The sequence below is a fragment of the Falco naumanni genome, chromosome 4 (genome assembly GCF_017639655.2).
Source record: "Falco naumanni isolate bFalNau1 chromosome 4, bFalNau1.pat, whole genome shotgun sequence".
Classification (NCBI taxonomy): Eukaryota; Metazoa; Chordata; class Aves; order Falconiformes; family Falconidae; genus Falco; species Falco naumanni.
The window spans coordinates 23139096-23161573 of NC_054057.1; the positions used below are offsets into that span (position 1 = coordinate 23139096).

A 22478-nucleotide genomic window follows, 5' to 3' on the forward strand; every position below is an offset into this window, starting at 1 on the left:
AATTTTTCAGGCACCAGCCTGGCTTTTACCTCACTAAGAGATAACCTTGACACTTTCTAAAGGTACATCTCGCTCTCCAACAAGGCTGGCAAAGGGCGCCAGGTGCATGGCTTTAAGCACTGCAAAGGTTCATATACTTGCCCAATCTTCCAGGCAGCTGGAACAAGGGGAAATACTGAATACTCACACATGCAGAGGAGGAATGGGAGATGGTTCGTAATGGTAGCGTCCCTCATGATGTCTCGCATCAATTGGTACAGGAGGGTGGAATGCTGGAAAGAGGTGAGGCGGATCTGAAAAAACAAACGAGGTTCCCAGATCGAGTATCTCCAACAACTCTTTAAAAACAACATTCATAAAAACGGAACAGATATGGAAAAGCATTGTGTCAACAGTGCTACGACTTACGGGTCGCATTCTCCTTCCCCACTGCGCTTAGTCAGGTCTGTCCGAGAGGAGATTTTGGCCCACAGTGTTTGCATGAATATGTATTTAGTAATTTTAATATTCTCTTTTTATAGCTTAAATGGAAAGGGACGTAAAGAAGTTGTTAATAAATAATTATGTGCCCATATGTGAAGCGTCAGATCAAAAGGACCATCAAGCCTTTCATAAGCACTCCTGATTTATTTATTTTTTATTTTAAAAAGAAAAAAAATAATCATTCCAGGACCAAAAGCCTAAGCAGTGAACACAATACAATAAAAAAAAAGTATACCCTCAGAGACGTACACACAATCCTACAAGAGAAAACAGAACTGAAGTGATATGCTGAGAAATGACTATCTGGAGTAAATCAGACAATGGAGTTAAAAGGGAAATGCAGTTGGGAAAGGCTATACCGGAGATGCTTAAATGCATCACACCGATGGCTGACGGTCACATCTGGAGGAATGTGCTTGAGGACAGGGAGACTTAATTTCATACGCTGCTCTTAAAAAGGAAGGGGGCTTTCTTTGTCCCCATGGCTGGAGACCCAGGGACCCGCAGCTGCAGTAAGCTCCCCTGCTCGTCTCCTCCAAGATTTTCGCAGGACGGGGTTTTGCAGCTGCCAGAACTCCTGTTCCCCACTGTTTCCAGAGAGCCTCAGCAACCTGGCTGACAAAAGGGGGAATGTGCCCTCGCCGCCCCCACCGGGCTCTTGCCCTGTGGGACCCAGCAAAAGCCCGCCCCGCAGCTCCCCACCACTTTTCCAGCAGGATTGCCTCCCAGCCTTGGAGGAAACAATGCACATGGACCACGGCTCCACACACCAGCACACCCGGGCGAGCTGTGTGCCTAGAGGAGGCTACTGCTGACCGCGCTGCTCGCTGCTACCTCCCAAATGTTCAAAAATTCAAACATGATGCTGAGTATCTTCTGCGGCATGAAACAAACTGATCCTGCCCAGTTATTACCCGATTGCCACTCTGGATGAAGTCATGTGTTTATTCGACACCAAGAGTGGAGCAGTACAGACATTAGGTCATGTCATGTATTTACTAAAATTCTTCTACAAAGAAAGAAAACTTTAATTACGCACCGGCAGTAAAACTACACCTATTTCAGTTTTGCCTGCTGACTCTTCAAGGTATCTTCGTATTTCCTGCCTTTCCTATTCAGCAAACGTCATCCTCCTGTTTGATTATGTAACCTGTGAAAGCAGTTCCTTCACCAACTGGAGGTGATTATTAAAAAAAAAAAAAAAAAAAAAAAAAAAGGAGTTCTGCCTTTGGTGTTTGTCAAAAGTTGGGTTAATTTATCATTATGTTTTGAAGCAGGAGAAAGAACTAAAGGAACAAACCTCATGGCCCTAAGAGAGTAAATGGAGGGCACAAAGGGGAACTTGTGACAGTTCTGAGGAGATATTCCCAGTGTTTCAGGAAAATCTGGAAACATCAACACAGTCTGTCCAGTTTCATGGCTTGATTTTGTGAAACATCACTAGCGTGATCAGCCACAACACATTTCTGCCATTTACTGGCTTGTGGCTTAGGCACCATAAATGAAAAATAATTGTGGCTTACTCCAGGGAGCTGGGACCTCAAACTTGCAGTAGCTTTAATTCTGGTTCTGCTGCACTAACTGGACCTTGGCATGCACTCTGTTACAAGCTTCGCTCCCCATGCTGAGCACTCCCGGGCTTCAGCAGAAGCAAGGGTGGGTCACAGATGACCAGGTACCCCTGTGAACACAGTGTCATTCATCACCCAAGTGGAGGATGCTCGCTGCCACCTTCTGGAACACGTTCCTAACCACCCGCCAAGGCGGAGCAGGGGAAAAGGGGCATGGGAAGTGTGGTTTAGCACATCTCCCTGCTTGCTCTGTGCCCTACTTTGCTGGTATTTGACTACAGCGGCGTAAGTCAAAGGGAGGAGGTTTTAAAGCAGACGTCTGGCATTTTACCATAAAAACTCTGCCACCATTTTTTTCAGCAAAGAAGGAAGTCACTGTGCACAGGCAAGTCTTTCTTTGCCTGACCTGTCTCTGGAGAGTGAGTCTGGGGAGCACAGGTGAGACCACAGAGATTTTGTCACCCTTACTCAGGTCAGACAGACAGGATGGGCTCCACCTGGCCAAGGCAAGCAATCCCGCTCAGGATGCCATGCCTCCTCACTGTCCCACCCTCATCCAGCCTGAGCAGCCACCCATTAAAAACAGTTCCAATATTTAAGCAGTGAAACACCATTTAACACTTCTGAATGTGATCATCTATCATCCCCTATCTGGGAAATGGAAAATGAGCATTAAAGGACCCAAAAAGAGTATTCCCCTTTGTGGGGCCTGTGCAGTGCAGGGCACCAACAAGTTGTACACATGGGATACAAATCCCCAAAAGTACCTTTTTGAGTCCTCTCACATTAAGCTCCTTTGTATAGCTTGGTTGCATCTTGTTTGCAGTTTCCATCTGGGAAACAGCCGTACTCCATCACAGTACCGGGAGATGTCTCTGTCAGCCCTGTGCCGACCAGAGCAGAGCTGCATATCAAAACCCAACATAATTATCCATCTCACAGTTTATTATTTACACATGAGCAATACAGCTGGTGAACATCATAACTCAAGTGTATGTGTAATAAGTTACTACACTGTAGCCATCTCCTGTTGCAACTCTTAAGAAAAACCACATGATGACTTTTCCAAAGTCAGGCTAAAACTGCTGAAGCAGAATAAAGTGCCACTAAACCTGGCTACCTCCTATTTATCATATAATTTCCTGACTGATGGTTCCACAAACCAGCTGCTAAGTGCTGTGTACTCTACTGTCAGCAGACTAACATGCTAAATGGGAGACAGGGAGAATAATGTGCAGAACTAGTGGAGTCAATTTTACGGAGGGAATTCAAATTCTGCTGTGTTTGGGTCAGCCCTCAGCACAGAAATAGGCAGTAAATTCTACGTGCTTGGGGGCCCAAAACCACTCCACTTTGAAGAGCATTGAATATTTATATGGAAAGACTCTTAGATCAAACAGAGACCTGCCAAAGCACTCATCGTCCAGGGCTTCACTTGGAATTCACTTGAAACTCCATAAAAATGTAATCGGTTGACACGTATTTATATGGAAATACATAGCAAGAAGTTTACAAAGCAGTAACTTGGGCTGTAGCCAGTTTCACATTGCTATTTCATAACCCACCCAGTAACTATTTCATTAAAGGCACCATCAGAATATTACAGGCACATTCTGCCGCTATTATTTATGCTGTAGCTGAGTAAAGAATGAGTGAGACTATTCACAGGCTAGATACAGAGGTCCTCAAACTTTTTAAACAGGGGGCCGGCGCGCGGATGAAGTGGCAGGCAGTCATCTGCGGCTGCTTGGTTTCCCCCCCAACCCCTGGCGGGGCGGGGGGTGGGGTGGGGTGTCTGTAAATACCAGGGGCCAGATTGAGGACCCTGGGGGGGCGTATCTGGCCAGCAGGCTGTAGTTTGAGGACCCCTGGGCTAGAATTTAATCTAGACCTACCTACCTGACTCCTGGCTGTTGTGAGAGATGCTCTACCTATCTAGAAAACCAGAGGGCAACTTAATGTAAAAGACAGGATACCTGCTCTGACTATAATAATTTTCACATTTCTTATATAAACTGCAAGAAATAAAACTCTTACCCTTAGTAAAAAGGCACTCCTCTCACCAAAATAAACTGACTAAAATCTAACTGCCTATTCCGTGAGGGAAATTATTTATTATCGTTTGCAACTTCTTAAAAATTCTGGCTGAAAGGCAAACTACCGCAGCGTATGCCAGGCAGTTTTCTTGTAGATATCCAAAGGCAACTGTGAATTCCTGGACCAATCCTTCAATTACATCCTTACAGAGACTCCCTAACATAAGTGTACAGTGCAGCAGTAGAGACGGACAGATGCTGCCTGTGTATTTGGAGCCCTCAGCTCCAATTCAGCAGAAGTATCTGACACTGTGCTTAAATTTCACCATTTTCAAGAACTTACAAGGACATGCCAAGGCAATGGAAATACACTTAAACACATTCCTCGCACATTGCTGAATTTGTTAGCTGTTGCCTTCTGAATTCTCTGCTGCCTACTACTGTAAGCTTCCTTCAGATGCTCTCCTGTCTCCTGCATAGCTAACTGGGTCTCCTCAAAACAAAATGGGGAGATACAACTGCCTGAAATGCTACAAACTCATCAATTTTAGCACCATGAGATTTTCTGGAAAATATGTCAATTTATGCTGACTTCTTCTTGTGTAAAATGTGCCTTTTTATTTCTTTTTCAAGAATCTTTCTCGCCTTCTTAAAGTGAATAGGGTCATCTCTCTCAAATTACAATCACTCCTATACAGGAAAAAAGAAGAGACCTACACTTGTTCTCTGAAAGTCGGCAACCTAGGGCTCTGCTGCAACATCAAGGGAAGGAGACTGGGAGAAATGGCAGGGATGTTCCTCGCTGCTGAACAGCAAACCTGAACTGAAGTCTGATGAGATGGAGCAGGTAGCAGCAATTCACTGAAAGACTCGGTGGAAAGGTAGACGATGCCAGGTGCCGTGCAGTATCTTGAGGCAAAGGCAAAGAGGTTAGGCTGCTCCAAAGCCCACTGAAGTTAAGGGTTACTTTTCTGTAGACTCTGTAGTCTCTCAGATAAGCCTTACTTGGGGGATCACTACATTTGGAAACTTCAGCTGTGGTGGTCCACACCCTGCCCTGAGCTAACCAACTTGCTCTAGCACCTTGTGATTCCTGCCAAACCCTTGAGGAAGATGGCCGCTGAAACAACAGGCTACGTTTTTCAGCATGTCAAGAAAACATTTGCTACTGTAGAAAATGCCTGCATCGGCTTGAATGTGCCCAGCATGGCCCTGATGCCTGCACCTGTGTCATGAAATCAGGGCCAAGCAAACACAGGACTCAAGCCCAACACAGGAAGCCCTTGTTATGTTTTAGCAGATTTGTTCTCAGGACAATCAGCTCACCAAATTAAATGTCAGAACTGAGCCAGGTGCAAAACTCTGTCTCAGATATAACCTCATTTGAGGTGAAATCTCCTTCCCGCTTAAATTCATTACAGTCTTGATGCTGAACTCAGTGGTACCAAGCTTCCACACCAGATGTAACAGAAACAATATCAGGCAAAATATAGCCTCCCCGCTAATGTCTTTTCAATATGCAGAACAGTTTTGAAGAGTTTGCCAGCAAATTTCTACACTTCCTTTGGTTCATAAGCTGATCACCAGATGGGAATTTTCTAATATTCAGGTTGCAGAGTCCCTAAGGGCACCACTGTTTCTTCATGTACATTCGTTTCAACTGATCTGAATGTAATGGTATTGCCAGGTTTTGTGGGAAGAATTAGGTTCTTTTTTGCCAAACAAAGATCTTATTTTGGATTTCTGTTTAATTACAGCTTGCGTTAGGGCTCAATAAGAGCACATGTTGTCTTTGGGGGGCTGTGGTTAGCTCTTTTTCAAAAAGGGGTGAGTTCTCTATGTCTGCTTATACAAAGGTTTGAATCAGGAAGAAAAATGACTGAGCCACAGCCACACGTTAACGCATGCACGTAACTTTGTGCACTTTGAAGGGTCTCCCTAAGGTGACTGGCATTGCTGCTTCAGCGTGGCTGGTTGCCACCCGCAGCGCTGCTTATTTGCAGGCTGATCCACTGGTGTGCTACAGCCAGTTATCTCAGGAGGCTTTTCCCCCTCCTCCTGTGTGTGTGTCCCTCTGTGTGTGCACGTATGCACATGCACACCTCCAGTGTGGCAACTGTCGTGTTGACACAGATGCGCCTGCTCACTATCTGACTTCACAGAGAAGGAGATTTTAAGTAGGAAAAAGAAAAAGCCATGGCAAAAACCAAAAAAAGAAAAGCAAATAAATAGATAAAGCCAAGAAACAGACAGAGTGAGAAAAAGATTTTTTAATTTGTAAGTCCTCTCCATTTCAGTATCGCTAAATGTTAATTGTGATAACATAGAGCAGATATACCACTTCCAGAGAAAACCACAATCTTCAATCAGATCACATCCCTTCCATGTCCGCGTGTCTTAATGATGATCAGACTTCCCCTCCCTACCCTCTGCTTGTGCTTGCACAGCCTGTACGCTCATCTTAAAAATAAACCACAGGAGTTCCCAGCCAAACCTCACAAACTAGAGCACAGCTCCAGCTCCGTGCCTCTTGTTATGGCTGAATAATAATTTCTACCTGTGCAAAACTGAAAATTAAGACTTCGGGGCATCTTAGATCCCTGCCATCCATTTTACCACTTTTTAGTTTGTAAACTTAAACACCTTGTGGGAACATGTTTTATTGGTTTTAGTAGTTCCACAACAACCATCATGCCAAACACACGAAGGAGGAGCAGTTACCGGTGTGCTGGAAGAAAAGTGGCTGGAAATTATTTCATCAGCTGGCACTGAGAGGTCTCTAATATGCCAAATTTGCTGCAGGTATTGGCTAAATAACTGCTGGATTGATTTCAGTTTGAATGTTTTATTATTCCTCTCAGTCGCTGCAACTCTGCTGTCTGAGGAGCAGGACTGCCTTCTGGAATATTAACTAAACTTCCTCAAGTCCATTCAACTGACTCCAGTGCTCCCTGCCGTTTGCCCATCCGAAAAAAAGAAGAAAGAAAAAAAAAAAAAAGAAAAAAAGTAGTAAGAGACAGACTTGCAGAATAATAAATATATTGCATGTACACAACACCTTGGACTGAAGAGTCTCATATTCTTTAAAAACGTAATTCGTGATTCATCACAGCCCAGTGACTTCAAATTGCTGTTTCCAGAGGGACGGACTCTGGCAGATGAAGGAAGGACTCCTTGTGCTGCCCTGACCATGCAGTCACGAACTTGCTCGGTGAGCAGAGGGGGCACAGCACTGCCACCCCACAGCACACCCCAGGACACACATTTTCAGAGGAAAGCTAAGACACTCCACCAGCACAGTTTGTCCAAGAATAAAGAGGAAATTGTTGGAAATGCACCAGGAAGATCCCACCTCGGTAGCTTCTTCCACCCAAACAATACTTGCTGTTTCATCCCATACACAACTTTAGAAAACCCTCATGAACATGAGCAACAGTTGCACATAGCCAGCGCCTGTACACTGCCCATGCTTTCAGGTAAAGATGAGGATGATAAGACATCTTAGCCTCATCACCACATTACTTGGCGGGAACATTGTTTCATCTAATGCAGCTGGCTCAGCTCATCTTTTTCATAACCTCTCAATCCCACGCAGCATTTCTTAACAAACTTAATAATGTGGTCTCCACAAGAAAATGATAAATTGTCCTCTGCCAGGAGCTGACAAAAGAAATCCCTCCCTCTGCTACCTCTGATGGACTCTGCAGCAAAATAATAATTCAGCTTCTGCCTTGTAACATGCTTGCTGTTTTGCTGTTGCTCGCCCTAACTTATCATGCCACCACGTGTCAGTGCATCCTCCACTACTTTAAAACACACACACACACACACCCCAAATTATGGAAAAAAACCCAAGCATCCATATTTAACTTTCAACAGTCCCAGACAAGTGGCTTCACCCAGCTGCTCTGGAATGCTTCCTACCTTTGACTACACATATGTATGAAGGATCACATCATCAGTGTTTCCTTCTCTATGAGTAGCAAGCAACTGGATGCATAACCACAACATATACACAAATAATTTCGAACTATCTATGTGTGCATACCCATTTCTGTAACACAAAGCAACAAATTCCAGTGGTTGAAGGTGAACTGCAAAGTGGAAACCAAGGAAATGAAAAGATTGTAAAAGAAATAAATCCTGATCCACACTAGAGAGAACTAAAGAACTCCCACAGTAAGGCTCTCAACTCCGAACTACTCCTAAGCAGAGGTTTAATGTGAGCTTCCTGACCAGTGGGAACAAGGAGCTGCCACACAACAGCTTGGTTATTTCCTACAGCTCAATACAGCTCAAGGAAAGCATTCAAATGCCCTGCTACCAGCTGCACACATTAACTCAGCAATGACAAATATCTCTAAGAAGCAAAGGTAAATGTGGCTAAGGAGCGGTAACAGAAAGCTAGAAACTAGAAAAAAAAATCTATATATATCCTTGTATTGCTGCTGATTTGATGTGGGAACAAATAACTGTAAGTAGGATAATTCAACAAGCTTTGGTGACATTCTCCAAAGCATCATTTAAACAAATAACATTTGCAGACTGACCCATGCTGCCGCTTCACAAACTTCAGAGACCTGTGTGCTCTTCTGCATACCAGAATCAAGATTAAAAGCTATTTGAAAGGACAAATCTCAAACAGTTGGGTATCAGCATAGCACAATGAAAATCACCGTAGCTAAACAGATTTCCAGCAGCTGAAGGTCTGATCTGGACCACAGGGTTAAAGACTTAGAAATAGGTTATACTTAGCAGCTTTGATGAGTAATTTATGGCATGATAGGAATTAGAGAGGGAAAAGCATAATTAAATCAATTACAGCTATTTTTAGATATTAAAACAGTTCAGATTCTACGGGATGCACAATCAAGTGAACACTTGGAGAAATTTCTTTTTCCCTGTGATCAATCCGATTTTTTTAAATTTCATCCAAATATTCATAATTATTTAGTTTCTCTCTGTACCATCCTTAGTAATTACTCTCCCTCTGTGGTGTTTACACTCTTCCAGCTCTTGCAGATGAGCAGACAGCTATCACATGTGCTGTCAGGCCACTCGATAATATACTTTTATTGCATCCTTTAATCTCTATGTCCATATTCTAAATTAATCACAGTCACTTGGTTTTGCTCCTCGAGTTTCTTCCAGTTTGGGAGAGATATACAGTTGTCACCTCTGCAACTCTCAGGCATCAGGTTTTCATGCAGGCTGACATGACACTGTTTAGGAGGTAGCCTTAGAGATTTATAATATGAAGAACGTATTTCTGCAAATTTCTCTTTCCATCAGGTGTATGTGTTTCTTATATACAGACTCAAATACCATTACCTTTCATTTTCCCACTATAAGACAGTGCCTTCATCCCATGGCAGCAACCTACCCTACCATTTCTAGAGGACTGCTGGTGAAATGGGCACTACTCAAGTCTAGTAAAGGCAACACAAACTGGCTTTTGGTTATTACTTCTTGACATTTCTAAATACTTGAAGTTAAGCTGTTTTCTTCCTCCTTGTTCCCTCGTCCTCCTTCAGCTTCTCAAAGAGTTTCTCCCCTATGTTTCATTTTTATGCTGGGTACTTTTTGTTTCAGATCATTACTGAAGATGGAAAGTATGGCAAGTTCACTAAATTTGCCCTATTGACATTTATCCTAAATGCTCATTCAGCCTATTTTTGAGAATGTCATATTGTCGATATTCCAGTCAATCTGAGTTGTTTTTTTCAAGCCAAGCACTGAGGCAAACATTTTTAATGAAAACGGCCAAAGTCAAATTACATCACTTCCCTGTGACTCAGTCCGGCCACTGTTAACACAGAGATATCTCTTCTGAGGCACTACGACCCTCTTCAGTGAAAAGTCCTAATGAAGAGCCTGATTTAACAGTATTTTATCCACTACTCACTATACTTTAATTCCTTAAAAAAGTGGTTCAATTGCCTAAATCTGCTCATTCTCTGCAAATCTATCTTGGGTTTTGCTCATGATCTTTTTCTAGTGTTTTTTTTCTTTACAGACAACTTCTTTGTTTCCTATTACTCAGACACAGGGTGAGAGTATCAGCTTTAGATATAACCACGCTTTTTGCTGGGTTTTTAGGATTATTGTTAGGATTCCCCCCATTTCCTCTTCCCCACAAAAGGGCTTTTCTCTCTACAGTGTATAGAAAGTTCCTCACAAAGTCATATCAACACCTTCACCTTCATCCCCTCTCTTTTCTCTGCAGACAGAGCAGCAGGATCAGGCCTACGATTCTCTTGCTTTGGGAGCTAAGTGCTCCTTACCAAAAGCGGCCAAGCCTTTACATCACCCACTTACAGCTCGCACCACCACTGAGAAATGGGATGTCTGTCTGAGCTTACTTGTTGAAAAACACAAATCAAAAAAATCAGAATTGACAACCTCAGCTCAGTTAATGCTCGTGGTCCTTATGCCCTGAGAGGACAGCACTGAGCAGCGTGATGTGTCAAAACCAGATGCTGCACCTGGTGGCATTAGAGCTGCGGAGTAGGGGCAGGCAGCTGCAGAGGGCACCTGGCTGCAGAACCCGCTCCAGCATTTCCTGAGCACTGTGTCCTACTCGCACAAGCCTCACTGCTAGGACTTGAGTGTCACAGGCTGCAGGGGCAGGTCCAGCCTCACCAGGGACGAAAAACACTCCCCTTAAGAGAAAAGGAAAAATGGGAGAACAGAGGCATGCAGGCAGAAGCATAGAAATGCAGTAGCAGGCAAAGCAGCTCATGGCATCAGCAAAGATTTTTTCACATAGCAAAAGCACAAAAGCAAACTCTTCAGGGCAGTTTCCGTCTTTGTATCACCTGTCTACAGTGCTTACAATAGGGCCCTAGTCTCTGACTGAGCTTTTTGGCACTGCCACAGATTACAACAGCATTATTTTGTCCAGCCTGCAGTCCAGGCAGAACAGAGGAAAAGTTTTATTACCTGCCTATGCATAGCCATGTTCTTCAGCTTGGTGGTTAAGGGACAAGACAGGAGAAAATGCAGAATTAGGTGGAGCACAACTCCATGAACATGAGAGAAGTGGGTAAGGACTGTACTTCTGCTTCGCTGGGTGGGTAAGGGGACACTGAAGAGGAGGCCACTGCTTTTCATTCCTCTCTTTGCATCCCAAAGAGGAAGCCAAGGGTGCTCCGAGGAGACAAGAGGAGCCACAAGAGGGCAAAGATAGCCATATGAGGATGGGGCACACACCACCATTCCCTGCCACACAGCCAACTGCCACAGGAGGCTACAGACACCTAAAGTCTAAATGGCCTCAAGGGGAAAGTCACTGAAGAGACAGGCAGGAAGGGTCCAAATGTGTAGAAACCACTTACAGACCAGGAAATCCCTGGACTGCAAATTTTGGGAAGTTGGGAGAGTGCTTGAGGGGAAGAGGGGAGGAGAATCATGTGCCGTGATCCTAACATTAACATCTGCTTTTGGTCATTGTTTGGAAAAGATACCAGGCTAGAGGAACCTGTGGTGTGGGCCAGTACAGCCCTTCATGCCCTGCTCACCCCTGGCATGTTCCCAAAGGCCAGGATGGCTGCAGACCCCTTCCCCTGACACTCAGCCAGCGCATCAACAAGAGCACTGCCCAAGCTGCAGGCCTTCAGCCCATGCAGCTCTGCAGCACAAGCATGAAGACTTCCCAAGCCTGTAAAAGCACAACTTTCAGCTGTACACTTACACATCACAGTGCACAAAAGAGGACTTTGGTCTATGGTTAACATCAAGCACATGGTGGTAATAAAAATAACTTGCGATGTCTGTTCCCTGCCCACTGAGACACAATCCTCCCTTCCGCGTTTCTGTGCGGAGTTCAGATGCAATCTGGCTATAGGAAAATGGGGGACTTTGTGGGGGACTTCATTTACCCTTCGGCAGAAGAAGAGGAGACAGCTCTCCTCAGTCCCACCCTCCGGCAATCTTGGAGCTTTTCCAATGTATTAAGCATCAGTTTCCCAGCAGTGAAGTGTTTGATGTTCTACTAAATGCAGTGGCACTCGAAGAGGTATAGTAACCCTCCATATGGAAAAGCTGTTTGACACAAAGGTTGAAGGTCAAAAGTTTAAATGTTTGTGACAGAGACGACAGCAGTCCTTTTCTAGTCAATAACAAGAAAGGATGTGCCAGCTCTTAATGCTACTATTGTCACTTGTTTGGATCCTATTGAAATTCTAGCATATTTATTGCACTCCGGGAGCATAAGGACTTTTTGTTTGTTTTAATCTCTATGCTGAGCCCAAGGAGTCTGAAGTGTTGTGACTCCCCTTGCTCCCGAGGAGAATGCACAGGGAGACAATGCCAGAGGATGCAGCATTGTAGTCCCAACCAACTTGGCGCCTTCTTCCCCACCAAAAAATATAAATGATGGATGGAAACATATGGTCTCTATTGGACAGGGCTGGAAATCTCTGCTCCTGAACTCCCCACATGACCAGTTTTAATTGTTCTGTGCTATGGCAGGGGGTGAAAAGCGCTCCCCACCATCAAGATCCCAGTTTTGCCAGTCATTGTTGAGAAACGTCATGCCACAGCCGACTAACGCTCCCATTAGGCACAACCGTGGCGGAGCCAGGAATAGTAGTGAGGCTCTCTGAGGCAAACTGTAATGCCATAACCACAGAGTATCACTTCACCCAGTCCTCCTTCGCTCTCTGAACTTCTGCTTGCGGTTAGGCAGAAACTTATTACCAGAGCTCTGCAGTGCATGTTCCAAGCATTGTATCAGCCATCGATACCTCGTGCCTTGCCAGGAGCAGGATCCGAGTTCATTTGTTACTACCTTCCTCAGATTCCCACTCCCCTCTCCACAATGAGGATTAGCAGTTTAAGTTATATTGCTGACCTCCATCTGGCTAGGCAGAAACAGATGTCTGCGCACTCGGGCATGATCTTATTTCAAAGTGGGGACTCTGGGTTACTAATGACGTTATGAAGGCAATAGCATATGTTGGCTCTCAACGGTCCATTGTCTAATTGGGATGGTTTTAATCAAATATGAATGTACCCAAGTTTTTGCAGCTAATGAATAAATCCCCTTTTTAAACAACGATAGTAATTTTGAGCTCTCCACCAAGGCAGCATCCCGAGGAATGCCTACGCGAGCTGCAGTCAACACCAAAAGCCCGTAAGAGGCTGCAGCAACATCCGCTGCAGCCAGTTCGTTGTTTAAACAGCTCCTGACTGCCCTTCCCAGAGGTAAGCTGCAGCCAGATTGTTTCCCTTCACTTCACAAACCAGATATGCATGGCTTATGTGAACAGCCCGAAAGTTTACTTTAGTCTGTGTTTAAATACCTTCTACCACATATTTCAAACAAACAGTTCACTTCATTAGAAAGGCAAACAGCGTAGCCACAGAATACGAGCACTTGAGGAGAACCACGCCGGGCAGAGAAATCCTCTGCCCCTGTGTAAACACCGCCTGCTCTGCAGCTCTGGGCGGCATCCGCCTGCAAGGCCACTTCAAAAGCCTTTTCACAAATACTTCACACGTCTGTTTGTAAGTAAATGATAACCCAGAAGAGATTATCTGCAGGGCTGAGAGCCCCGATGACTATCACTACCGCTGCGCAGGCGAAGAAAAGAAAGCCAAACCATTCGCTGCCAGGCCTGGGTGAGTTATGAAACTGTAATAAACTCGGTGGCAATCCAGTAGCATCAGCTAAACCTGTTAAACTGGAAAAGCAGTGCTGCTTTGGTGGCCTGCTTTGGTGTATTTGACTCTACAAAGGGAAGCGAAATTTACCCTTAGCAATGGAAAGGTTACTGCACCTCCATCGTTATTTAACTGAGTCGTTAAACTGGCACACAACAGAGAGTTGTACAAAAGAGCAAGAAAGCTGTGCAGCCAACAAATCACCAGATAAAGCACCAAGGCATTTCTTTCTGGACAAAATACACATGGTGATTGGAATGCCCCAGGAGCGCACAACATAGTCTCAAATCCCAGAAACAAGCAGAAAAGGAGGAGGAAGAAAAAACACAACTGGACACAGAGAGGAGGTAATGGAAGGCAGCCAGAGCTGGAAGGCTCCCATGCCCTGCCCTCCCCTCTGCAGACCCTTGCGGCTCCTGGGAATACACCCTCAGGAGAGCAAAGCGGCTCAGAAAGAGAGTTTGCTGTCACTCCCTGCTCTTTTTACTACTTTGTGCCAACTGAAAATTTTTAATCAAAATACTGGCATTTGCATGTTTGAAGGTAAGGACGCAAGGCAGCTCATGACAAGGGCACTCTAACCACGTCCATCACTACTGTCATCAGAGCAACCACAGCAAGCTACCAGGACAGCATCTCCTGGCATCAGCCATAAAACGCAGACCCATGGCATGCCCACAACTTTAGCACAGCCTTAAAAAATAAAATCATCAACTGTCTATATGCTCTTAAATCTATTCTCAGGCAAAAAGAAACAACCAAAAATCTAAAAATCCTTCAGAAAGTTCATGAGCAGGGACTGACTGCACCTGGCTGTAGGGTGAGGGCTCACAAGCTGTGAGAGCACTGAAGTTATTCCAACTGTTGTATGAAGAGGAGAGAACGGGTAACATTTTTATTAGGGGGAATTCAAGTACTATCAAGTATGGAAATGAAGGTTAGGACATCTCAGCAACCATAACTTTAACCTTGCAGTGACTCAAAATATAATTGCATTATTTTCATTCTGAGGGCAAAATTAAGTCCCACTAAGTCAATGACACTTTTATCATTAATTTCAGTGGAGTGGAGTCAGTGTAGCCAGCTCTTGCAATTTTATCATGAGTCTTCCTTTTCTTTTTGATGTTTGGTTTTTTTTAAGCTCCAGTCTTTTCAGTCATGTCACTAAGTAAGAATCTCAGCTTTCATTTAAAAGGAAAAAAAAAATCCAAAAAGCAACAAACCACAAACATGTATGTTTCCAGCTGTTACGGCTGCAAAGAAAAGCTGGAAAATGAGAAACCCCCAGGTCTCATAAACTGTGAGCAAATAAAAAGATCCAACAAAAGCACATGAGCAGGTATGTAGATACAGGATCTTTAAGTAGATATGGAAGTCTTTTGCATGCTCACATACACCAAGTTATTATTTTGATGGCAGGATGGTAAATCTGTGTTACAAATGGCGCCTGTTGGCATTACAATCCATGGGTTTTAACTGTGATCATCTTTAAAGTAATTTGCAAAGGTTTTGGTCCATACCAAAACTGCACATCAAATATCAATGACTTTTTATTTAACTACATAGATGCTTCCTGTAGAAAGAGTATTTTTTGTCCTTTCTATTAAGAGTTGAGGATTCTTCTAAAATGTGTTTCAAGACTATAACCTGGCTTATGAGGATTGTTTACTAAAACACATGAGGTAGAAAGATCCCTTCTGATCAGTTTAGTGGAAAGGCTGAATTTAAGTTTAAAGGGAAAATAAAACCCCCTAAGTTTCAGCATGAGCTACAGAAAATAACAGTCTTAGCCAGCTCTTTGAGGGGCTATGATAATACAAGCAATAAATTTACTATTATTATTACAACTGATAACACAAGCTGAGCTAATGGAATTAAAATATCTTTTAAACCAGTTCTTGGAGAGCTGATAATATTAACCTTTAGGTGCCAGAAGTTGGGGATTTCCCAGCGTACCAAGCTGGTAGACTTACTGACACTAAAAATAGGACTCTAAACCCTGCTGCTCTTGTGGGTTATGTACCAACAATATGATTTTTTCCAAGCAACTCTGATCCATTCAGAATGGTAAAAAAAAAAAAAATGATTTCTTTCAAGATGTTTATGGCCTGAGGCTTTTCTAATACAAAAAGGGGAAAAACAATTTATTTTTTATTATGCCATTCCCCAATCTTCAACTTGAAAGAGACCACTTCTGTAGAAGTTTTTTTACAACATTCCAGTGAGTCCTGGACTGTTGCAGTTTTTTGTTCCCTAGCACATTCAGCTACTAGCTGAAATTTGCCTGGCCATTCTCCTTAAAGCATCTTTGGTAGGAATAACTCTAAGTAGTACAAGATTTAACAGCCAACAACGTTGTCTACTCTTTTATTGCACGTTTATTTCCTATATTAATAGCAAAATAAGAATAGTTTGCATGTACAAGTCTCAGATCTACTTTCTGTTTGATCACCCGAATCGAGGAGATGCACCAGCCTGCCCTGGTATTTAAAAGATACCTCCTAGATTTTGTTTGTTGGAGTGAGCTCGCTCAACTTCCGCAAGAAGTTATGCTTACCCAAACAGCACATGGCTTTGTTGGGTTGGTGGTTCAAGGCACCAGAGTTAATCTAAGCTCCATGTCAGGCACCAGCCAACAGACTACAGCTTTCCCTCCAAATCCAGTACACCGTCTTGCCACAAATGGACAAGCTCCCTGGAAGAGTCAGGTCAGAGATAAGGAAATCATGCATTCTCTGATCCACAAACACAGAGGAGAATCCTAGGAAAACATCATCCCATCTTTTTCTACAAGTGTTATTTCTGCTCTTTTCTTTAATTGAGCAGTCTGCAATTAGTTTAATTTCATCCACCATACTGTAGCAATAGAAAACCTCATATGAGCTAAAGAGAACAACTCATGTAAGCATCTTATGAATGTACCATAAAGAGGGAAATACATAACAAGCATTCACTGAAGAAACCCAGGTCTCTGTTTTAGCTCCACGAGAGATCACCGTGGCTTGTCTCTTCCAAGTGTTTAACTTGGGGTGACATCTCTTTGGAAAAAATGACCTCTCACTTGATGCTCAAGCCCAAGGTCGTCCTCAAGAGACTCTCAATCACGCTTGAGTTCAGCAGCCTTCTTGATAGAGGAATGTGAACAAGCAGCATCAACAATAGCCTGTGCTCCTAGATTCCTCTTGGTGACATATTCTCATTAGTCAAAATGAGATGGCAACACTTCACCGATGTTTACAATAATGGTGGCACAAGCTGCCTTTCACTGCAGATGAAGAGCAAATAAGAGGGGCTTGTCCCTTTCCCATGTGCAAACACAATCAAGACTATAAAGCAGCAACAAGTATATTTAGCATTTTCTTTAGTTCATCAGAATGGATCTCCAGAATTTGCTGAAGAGTCCAAAATGGTTAAAGCAGGTAGAAGCTGGAAAGCTATTTTTCATAGGCCTCCAAATTCATTAGTATATGACAGGCAGAACTTGGGGGGAACCAACGACAGAGACGATCGCCAGCAACAAAAGTTAAACCAGGATGCAGTGAACAATCCTATGATGAGGTACAGCAGAACCTGAGACAAACAGATGTTTTACTGGTCAACTACCATCTTCTTCACACACAAGGCTTGTCTGTTCTGGCAGAAATTTAAGGAGTTACTTTCTAAAGCACCCAGGCTGTAAGCACCATTCCAGGCAGACATGGCATGTAAATCCTCGGGACAAGAGGTACATGCCTTTCCTCCCCTCCTACCTGAGCGACTTTGGGAAGGTCAAAACCACCAGGACTCAAGGGAGTTGAGAGTCAATAGTTGAGCACCAGGCAGGCCCTCGCGGGAGACTCGGGGAGGGCTGAGCCATTGTGCCAGGCACATGTGGGGACTTTTTGGCCAGGTGGGAAAGCAGTTTTCAAGATGAAAAGCTCCCTTTGGCTGCCTTTGCTTCTGGCATTCATTCCTATTTGTATCTGATTACAGATTTGGCATAGAATTTGCTTTTTTGGAGGGAAAAAAAGTAAAAATCAAGGGAGAGTCTCCTTTTCAGACACAGGCTTAGAAAAAATACAAGAGCCTCACGCTCCCTCCTCTCTCCCCTCCCAATCTGCGCATAACGGGGTGGGGGTCGGGGAGCAGCAAACCATCTGTAAGTAATCCCCAGTTAAGTTCGTCCTTAACTGAAGCACTTGGCTCATGGGCGGATGGTGTTTCTCCTGTGCACGTGAGCTCAGCAGACAGAAATCCCTGGCTGGAAGCTGTGTGCCTTGAGCAGAGGGAAACTCCTTGTTCCCTGGCACAGAGCTGGTGGGTGAGGAGGAATGTGAAGACAATGCTGAAACAAGAGCTGCATTAAGGGGACGTGCATAGCTCCTGATTCACACCGATGGCTGACTATATGCACAGTAAGACTAAAATTAAAAACAAGTCTGACTGAGAACCCAGCACAAACCCAGCAGAGAATGCAGCAGACTGAATGTAACAACTTTCTGGGAGCCTGACGTAGGCCTGGCAGAAGGAACTTAACCAACTTAACCAACCCAAAGCAGCCTTGTCATGTGCTGCATTGTGTATTCAGTTCTTTAAGGAAAGCATTTCTACCAGGACCAGAGACATCTGGCACATGCACAGAGCATCCCACTGAGGCTTTGCCTGCATGCAAGAGATGTGACCAACATATGCAGACATCAGAGAACAGTGAAGCTGTCCTGAGGACTGGGAGCTGTGTCTCCCACATGCGAGCCACACCACAATCCAGTATGCTCCCACAGCCCAGAAATGGCAAGGACAGGTAAGCTGTCTTGGGGACTGCCCTCTGCAAGAACAGAAAAAGAGGCTCCGGCCTCTGTTGTCTGCCCTGTCATCCCTCCCCTCCCATTCCCTCACCATAGCCCCCTGCCACTGCTAGTACAGCAGGGACAGGAGCAGGATGAGAAGCCTGGAGCTGCTGACCCCCATGAGCAAAGCCATGCTTGCACTGTATCTGCCCAGTCTGGTTCACAAGGTCCCAGCAAGAGCAGAGCTGTGGTAATACAAACCCTGGCATGGCAGCTATGGTTCTGGCCTGTTTATTCAGCTGGGGTAGCCTGCACAGTGTCCACTGCACCCAGCGTCAGCATCTGAGCTGGTGGGATGCCAGTGGGCACAAACACCAGCACCAGCCACACTTCTGACTGGTGTGGCTGGTGATGGACTTGCGGGCTTCATGCTAACCCCCTGCCCGAAGGGTAAGCGAGAACAAGCCCAGTTGCAGCCAGCAGGATGCTAAATGAATGTCCTAATTATGCTCCTAGGGCAGCAGTGAGCAGAACCAGCACCGCAAGCAGGGCATGGCTGTACTGAGTGCTCTTCGACATATACGGACACATTCACCCTCCCATAGAGGCTCATACCTTACCAGCCCTTAGCAGACTGAAGGCTAAAGCCGGCCAGGGAGTTTCCAGCCCATCAAATAAAATTATAGAGGTGTCTGCTGGGAAGAGCTTTTCCAGCCAATGTTCTCTATTTAATATCCCAGTGCCTTTTCATATGCTGTTAACCCCACCAATGAAAAGGGGGGGGGGGGGGGGGGGGGGGGGGGGGAAGTGTGGGGGAGTAAAGAAAAAAAAAGGGGGGGGGAAGCGGAATCAGACTTTGGACACGATCCAAAACCCACATTCCCAAAGCAGTTGAAAATCACTATGGGGACAATTCAGTACACAGTTTTTCATTTGACGACTTCAGACTCAAACCCCCTGGCACTGGCATGTTGAACGGCGCGTTTAAATCCTGACACACTGCTCCAGCCATGGCATCTGGAGTGGCTGCAGCAGCCGCTGCCGCCATAACAGGTATTACTTTTGCTGCCAGACCAGCTGGGGAAGAAGTATTGGCAAAGATCTGGCGTACGGATGTGTGCAAGAGCTTTTGAACTTATTTTTTTCCCCCTCACTTGCTGGCAGCAGCCTATGCCAGTACAATGTCATTTTTGAAATGACAGACAAGAACACAGAGAAAGCTGACGGAGAATCAGGAAATAAAGGAACAGCTAAAAAGAAAACAAAAATTCCCCAACAAGCCAGAGTCACGCACAAACTCAGGTTTCAGGCAGCATGTAGAAGAGGATCTGTGCAGACCATGAGCAATACTAGAAGACCTCTGTGAGAAGGCCTCCGAACTCATTTGTTGCTGAAATAGGTTCAAATCTGGCAGGCAGCAACCGCAAAGAGGAGTAAGAAAGAAGGGGAAAAGAGACCACAACTTGGCTCAGGGACGAAGAGAGAGAGGGAAGCTGGCCTCCCGCCAGGATTTTTGTGAATGGGTGGGTGTGTAGTATCCATTTCCTCCCAGTTCCAGGGGGGAAAAAACAACAAGAGAGTAGGGAAATGCTTCGAGTGATACATTACTTGGTCATGCTTCAAAAATGTGCAACTACTGTCACATAATTTGATATTTTCCTAGTCTTATGGGTATTTTCTAGCAGCCAGACTTCTTCTTTCTTAACAAAGGTATTTTTCATCATGTTCTGAATGTATTCAACTTTTAACCACTAAGTGTCTATTCATAAAAAATGCAAGCCCTTTAAGTGAAAAATTCTGAATTTATGAGTATAAAAGACTTTAATGTACCTTAACTGTCTTAAATTCTCATGCTGATTTCTGCCAAGATAACATATTCTTCTTCCAGCATAAAGGGACAGCAAGGGCTGTTGCAAGAGGTCTAAGAGGCGATTTCACAGGTGTTGCAAAAATTAGTTTCTCCAAAGAATGTTTGAAAGATAAATATTGTTCTGTGTCGCTGGCAAGACAAAGAAAGAAAGAAAAACATCTGATAATGAAAACAAATAACTAAACACATGAAAAAAAATGAGAGCTGTAATATGGTGAGGTTTGGGGTGTTGCTGTTTTTTCCCTAGCTGTATGATCAAATCTTGTCCTTGTCTTTCATTGTTTGGATCTACTTTTTCATTACAAACCTATCTTAATTATAAAGCATGTGAATTGTGTGGTAGAGATATTCTAAGCTGAAATAATCACGTAACACTGAACAGATTACAGCAATTTGAAAGCTGCAAAACAAAGCAAGCCAAACTGTTCAGAACATGTCACGGAACTCAAGGAGGGACCAAATCTAAAAGAAAGGAGTATACAGTAATTAGAGCCAAGATTGAAAGAGAAGGGCCTAAAATTAGGCTCCTCAGCAGAGATTAAAGTACACAAGCCACAGATTTCCTAAAGATATAGTTCCCTAAAGTCAACATGCTTAAAAGGTGGGGGGAGAGGTCTGTCTGACTTCAAGAGGGGTAAACTTTCACCTCCAACTTATTACTCAGACACTAATCAAACCCAAGCTTCACCATTATTGACGGTCAATTTTCCAAACTTTCTAATACAGGTTTTTGGAAAGCATGCTCTTCAGTGCTCAGTAAGAAATGTAAAGTTCCCAGTAAGAGAATAGCATTTATTTAGGGTGAACACCAAAAATTAAATATAACTTCGCCCTGCCCGCCTGAAATGAAGGAGCTTTATGTTTCCCCTTACCAGCAGGAAAGTTGCACGATTGCCCTGTAGGGACCCCAGGAACTGTTTGTTTAGTTTGTATGCCAACAGCTTCACAAAAGAGCTTCTAAATGAACGGTCTTCGGTATTCCAAGTAAAAGGGGACTTCTGCCTACCAGCCACAACCCCCAGAGTAAGCCAACCTATTTGAGACTTTTTCTGTGTCACAAAGAGCAAGCAGGGACCAGTGAAAGCAGAAACTCCATTTGTAACTGCTCCCCAGCTCCGCTCCACCGCAGGATTTAAGTAAGACCTCGAGGCCTGCCTGTAAAAAAGAGCAGCCTCCAGCCTTGCAAACTAGTGTGTGCTTGAAAAGTGTTTTGAAGATGTAAAGAGGCTGTCACTTAATAGAGCGTAAGTATTAAATAACGATAACCATTTAACATTCCTGCGGAGCCTTTTGAGTCAACGACTTGTCACCTTGGACTTGGCTGACAGAACTGTAGAACAGCCACACAGAGCAAACAAAGTTCTCCTTGCATCTCTTCAATCTTTCTCTCAGGGTTTGAATTTCTTACAATTTATTTTTCTTCCATTCTCTTACCTTCAAAACAGGTTATGTATTTTGGTGCTGCCCTGCCATCTTGCAGGAGTCCAATTTTTCTTTGAGTGCAAACATAAAAAGCAAAACAGAAGAAACTCCTTTTGTCAAGATTATTTGAAAAGAAATATACATTTAGTCCCTGATCGCTACTGATGTTTCTGGCACAGCCTGGTTTGGGTTTGGGTTTTTATTTATATGTATTCATTATCATTACTATAGATGGATATGGTAAGCTGAGTATACTTAATTATGGTATAGCATACATGTTGTCCATCGTTCATAAATAAAAAGATCCTTATTTTCAGTGCAGCACAAGTTCATTCAAGCAGCAGGATGTGATCTTTCATGCTGAACAGATGTAGCATGGTGTATTCTAAAAGGTGACATCAGTCAGTCCCAGAAGACTCCATGGTTACACTTCTTTTGATGCAGCCCAGGATTTGGTTGGCTTTCTGGGCAGCTTCAAAGGCATCCTGGAGAATATGTGCTGTGTTCAAATTCCCAACTGCAAACCAATTTTAACTCAATTGGGCATCATGACAATGCCTCACTTCCTAAGCACTGACTAGCAGGCATACTACAGGCACCAAGACGTATCTTCATGACTCAAGTTCACTATTGTTGGTCAGAAGAATTGCATTTGTTTCATACT

General features: G+C 44.0%; 1 protein-coding gene across 2 annotated transcripts in view; it reads right to left on the reverse strand.

Annotated features, from left to right (window-relative positions):
• The window catches only part of GLI3 (GLI family zinc finger 3), a 215689-nt gene that overhangs the window by 97419 nt on the left and 95792 nt on the right, over nucleotides 1-22478 (reverse strand). For both annotated transcript variants that reach the window (XM_040593148.1, XM_040593147.1), the window contains exon 4: nucleotides 188-293. In XM_040593148.1, coding sequence (XP_040449082.1) covers nucleotides 188-293 — 106 coding nt within the window. The remainder of the gene's footprint in view (nucleotides 1-187; nucleotides 294-22478) is intronic.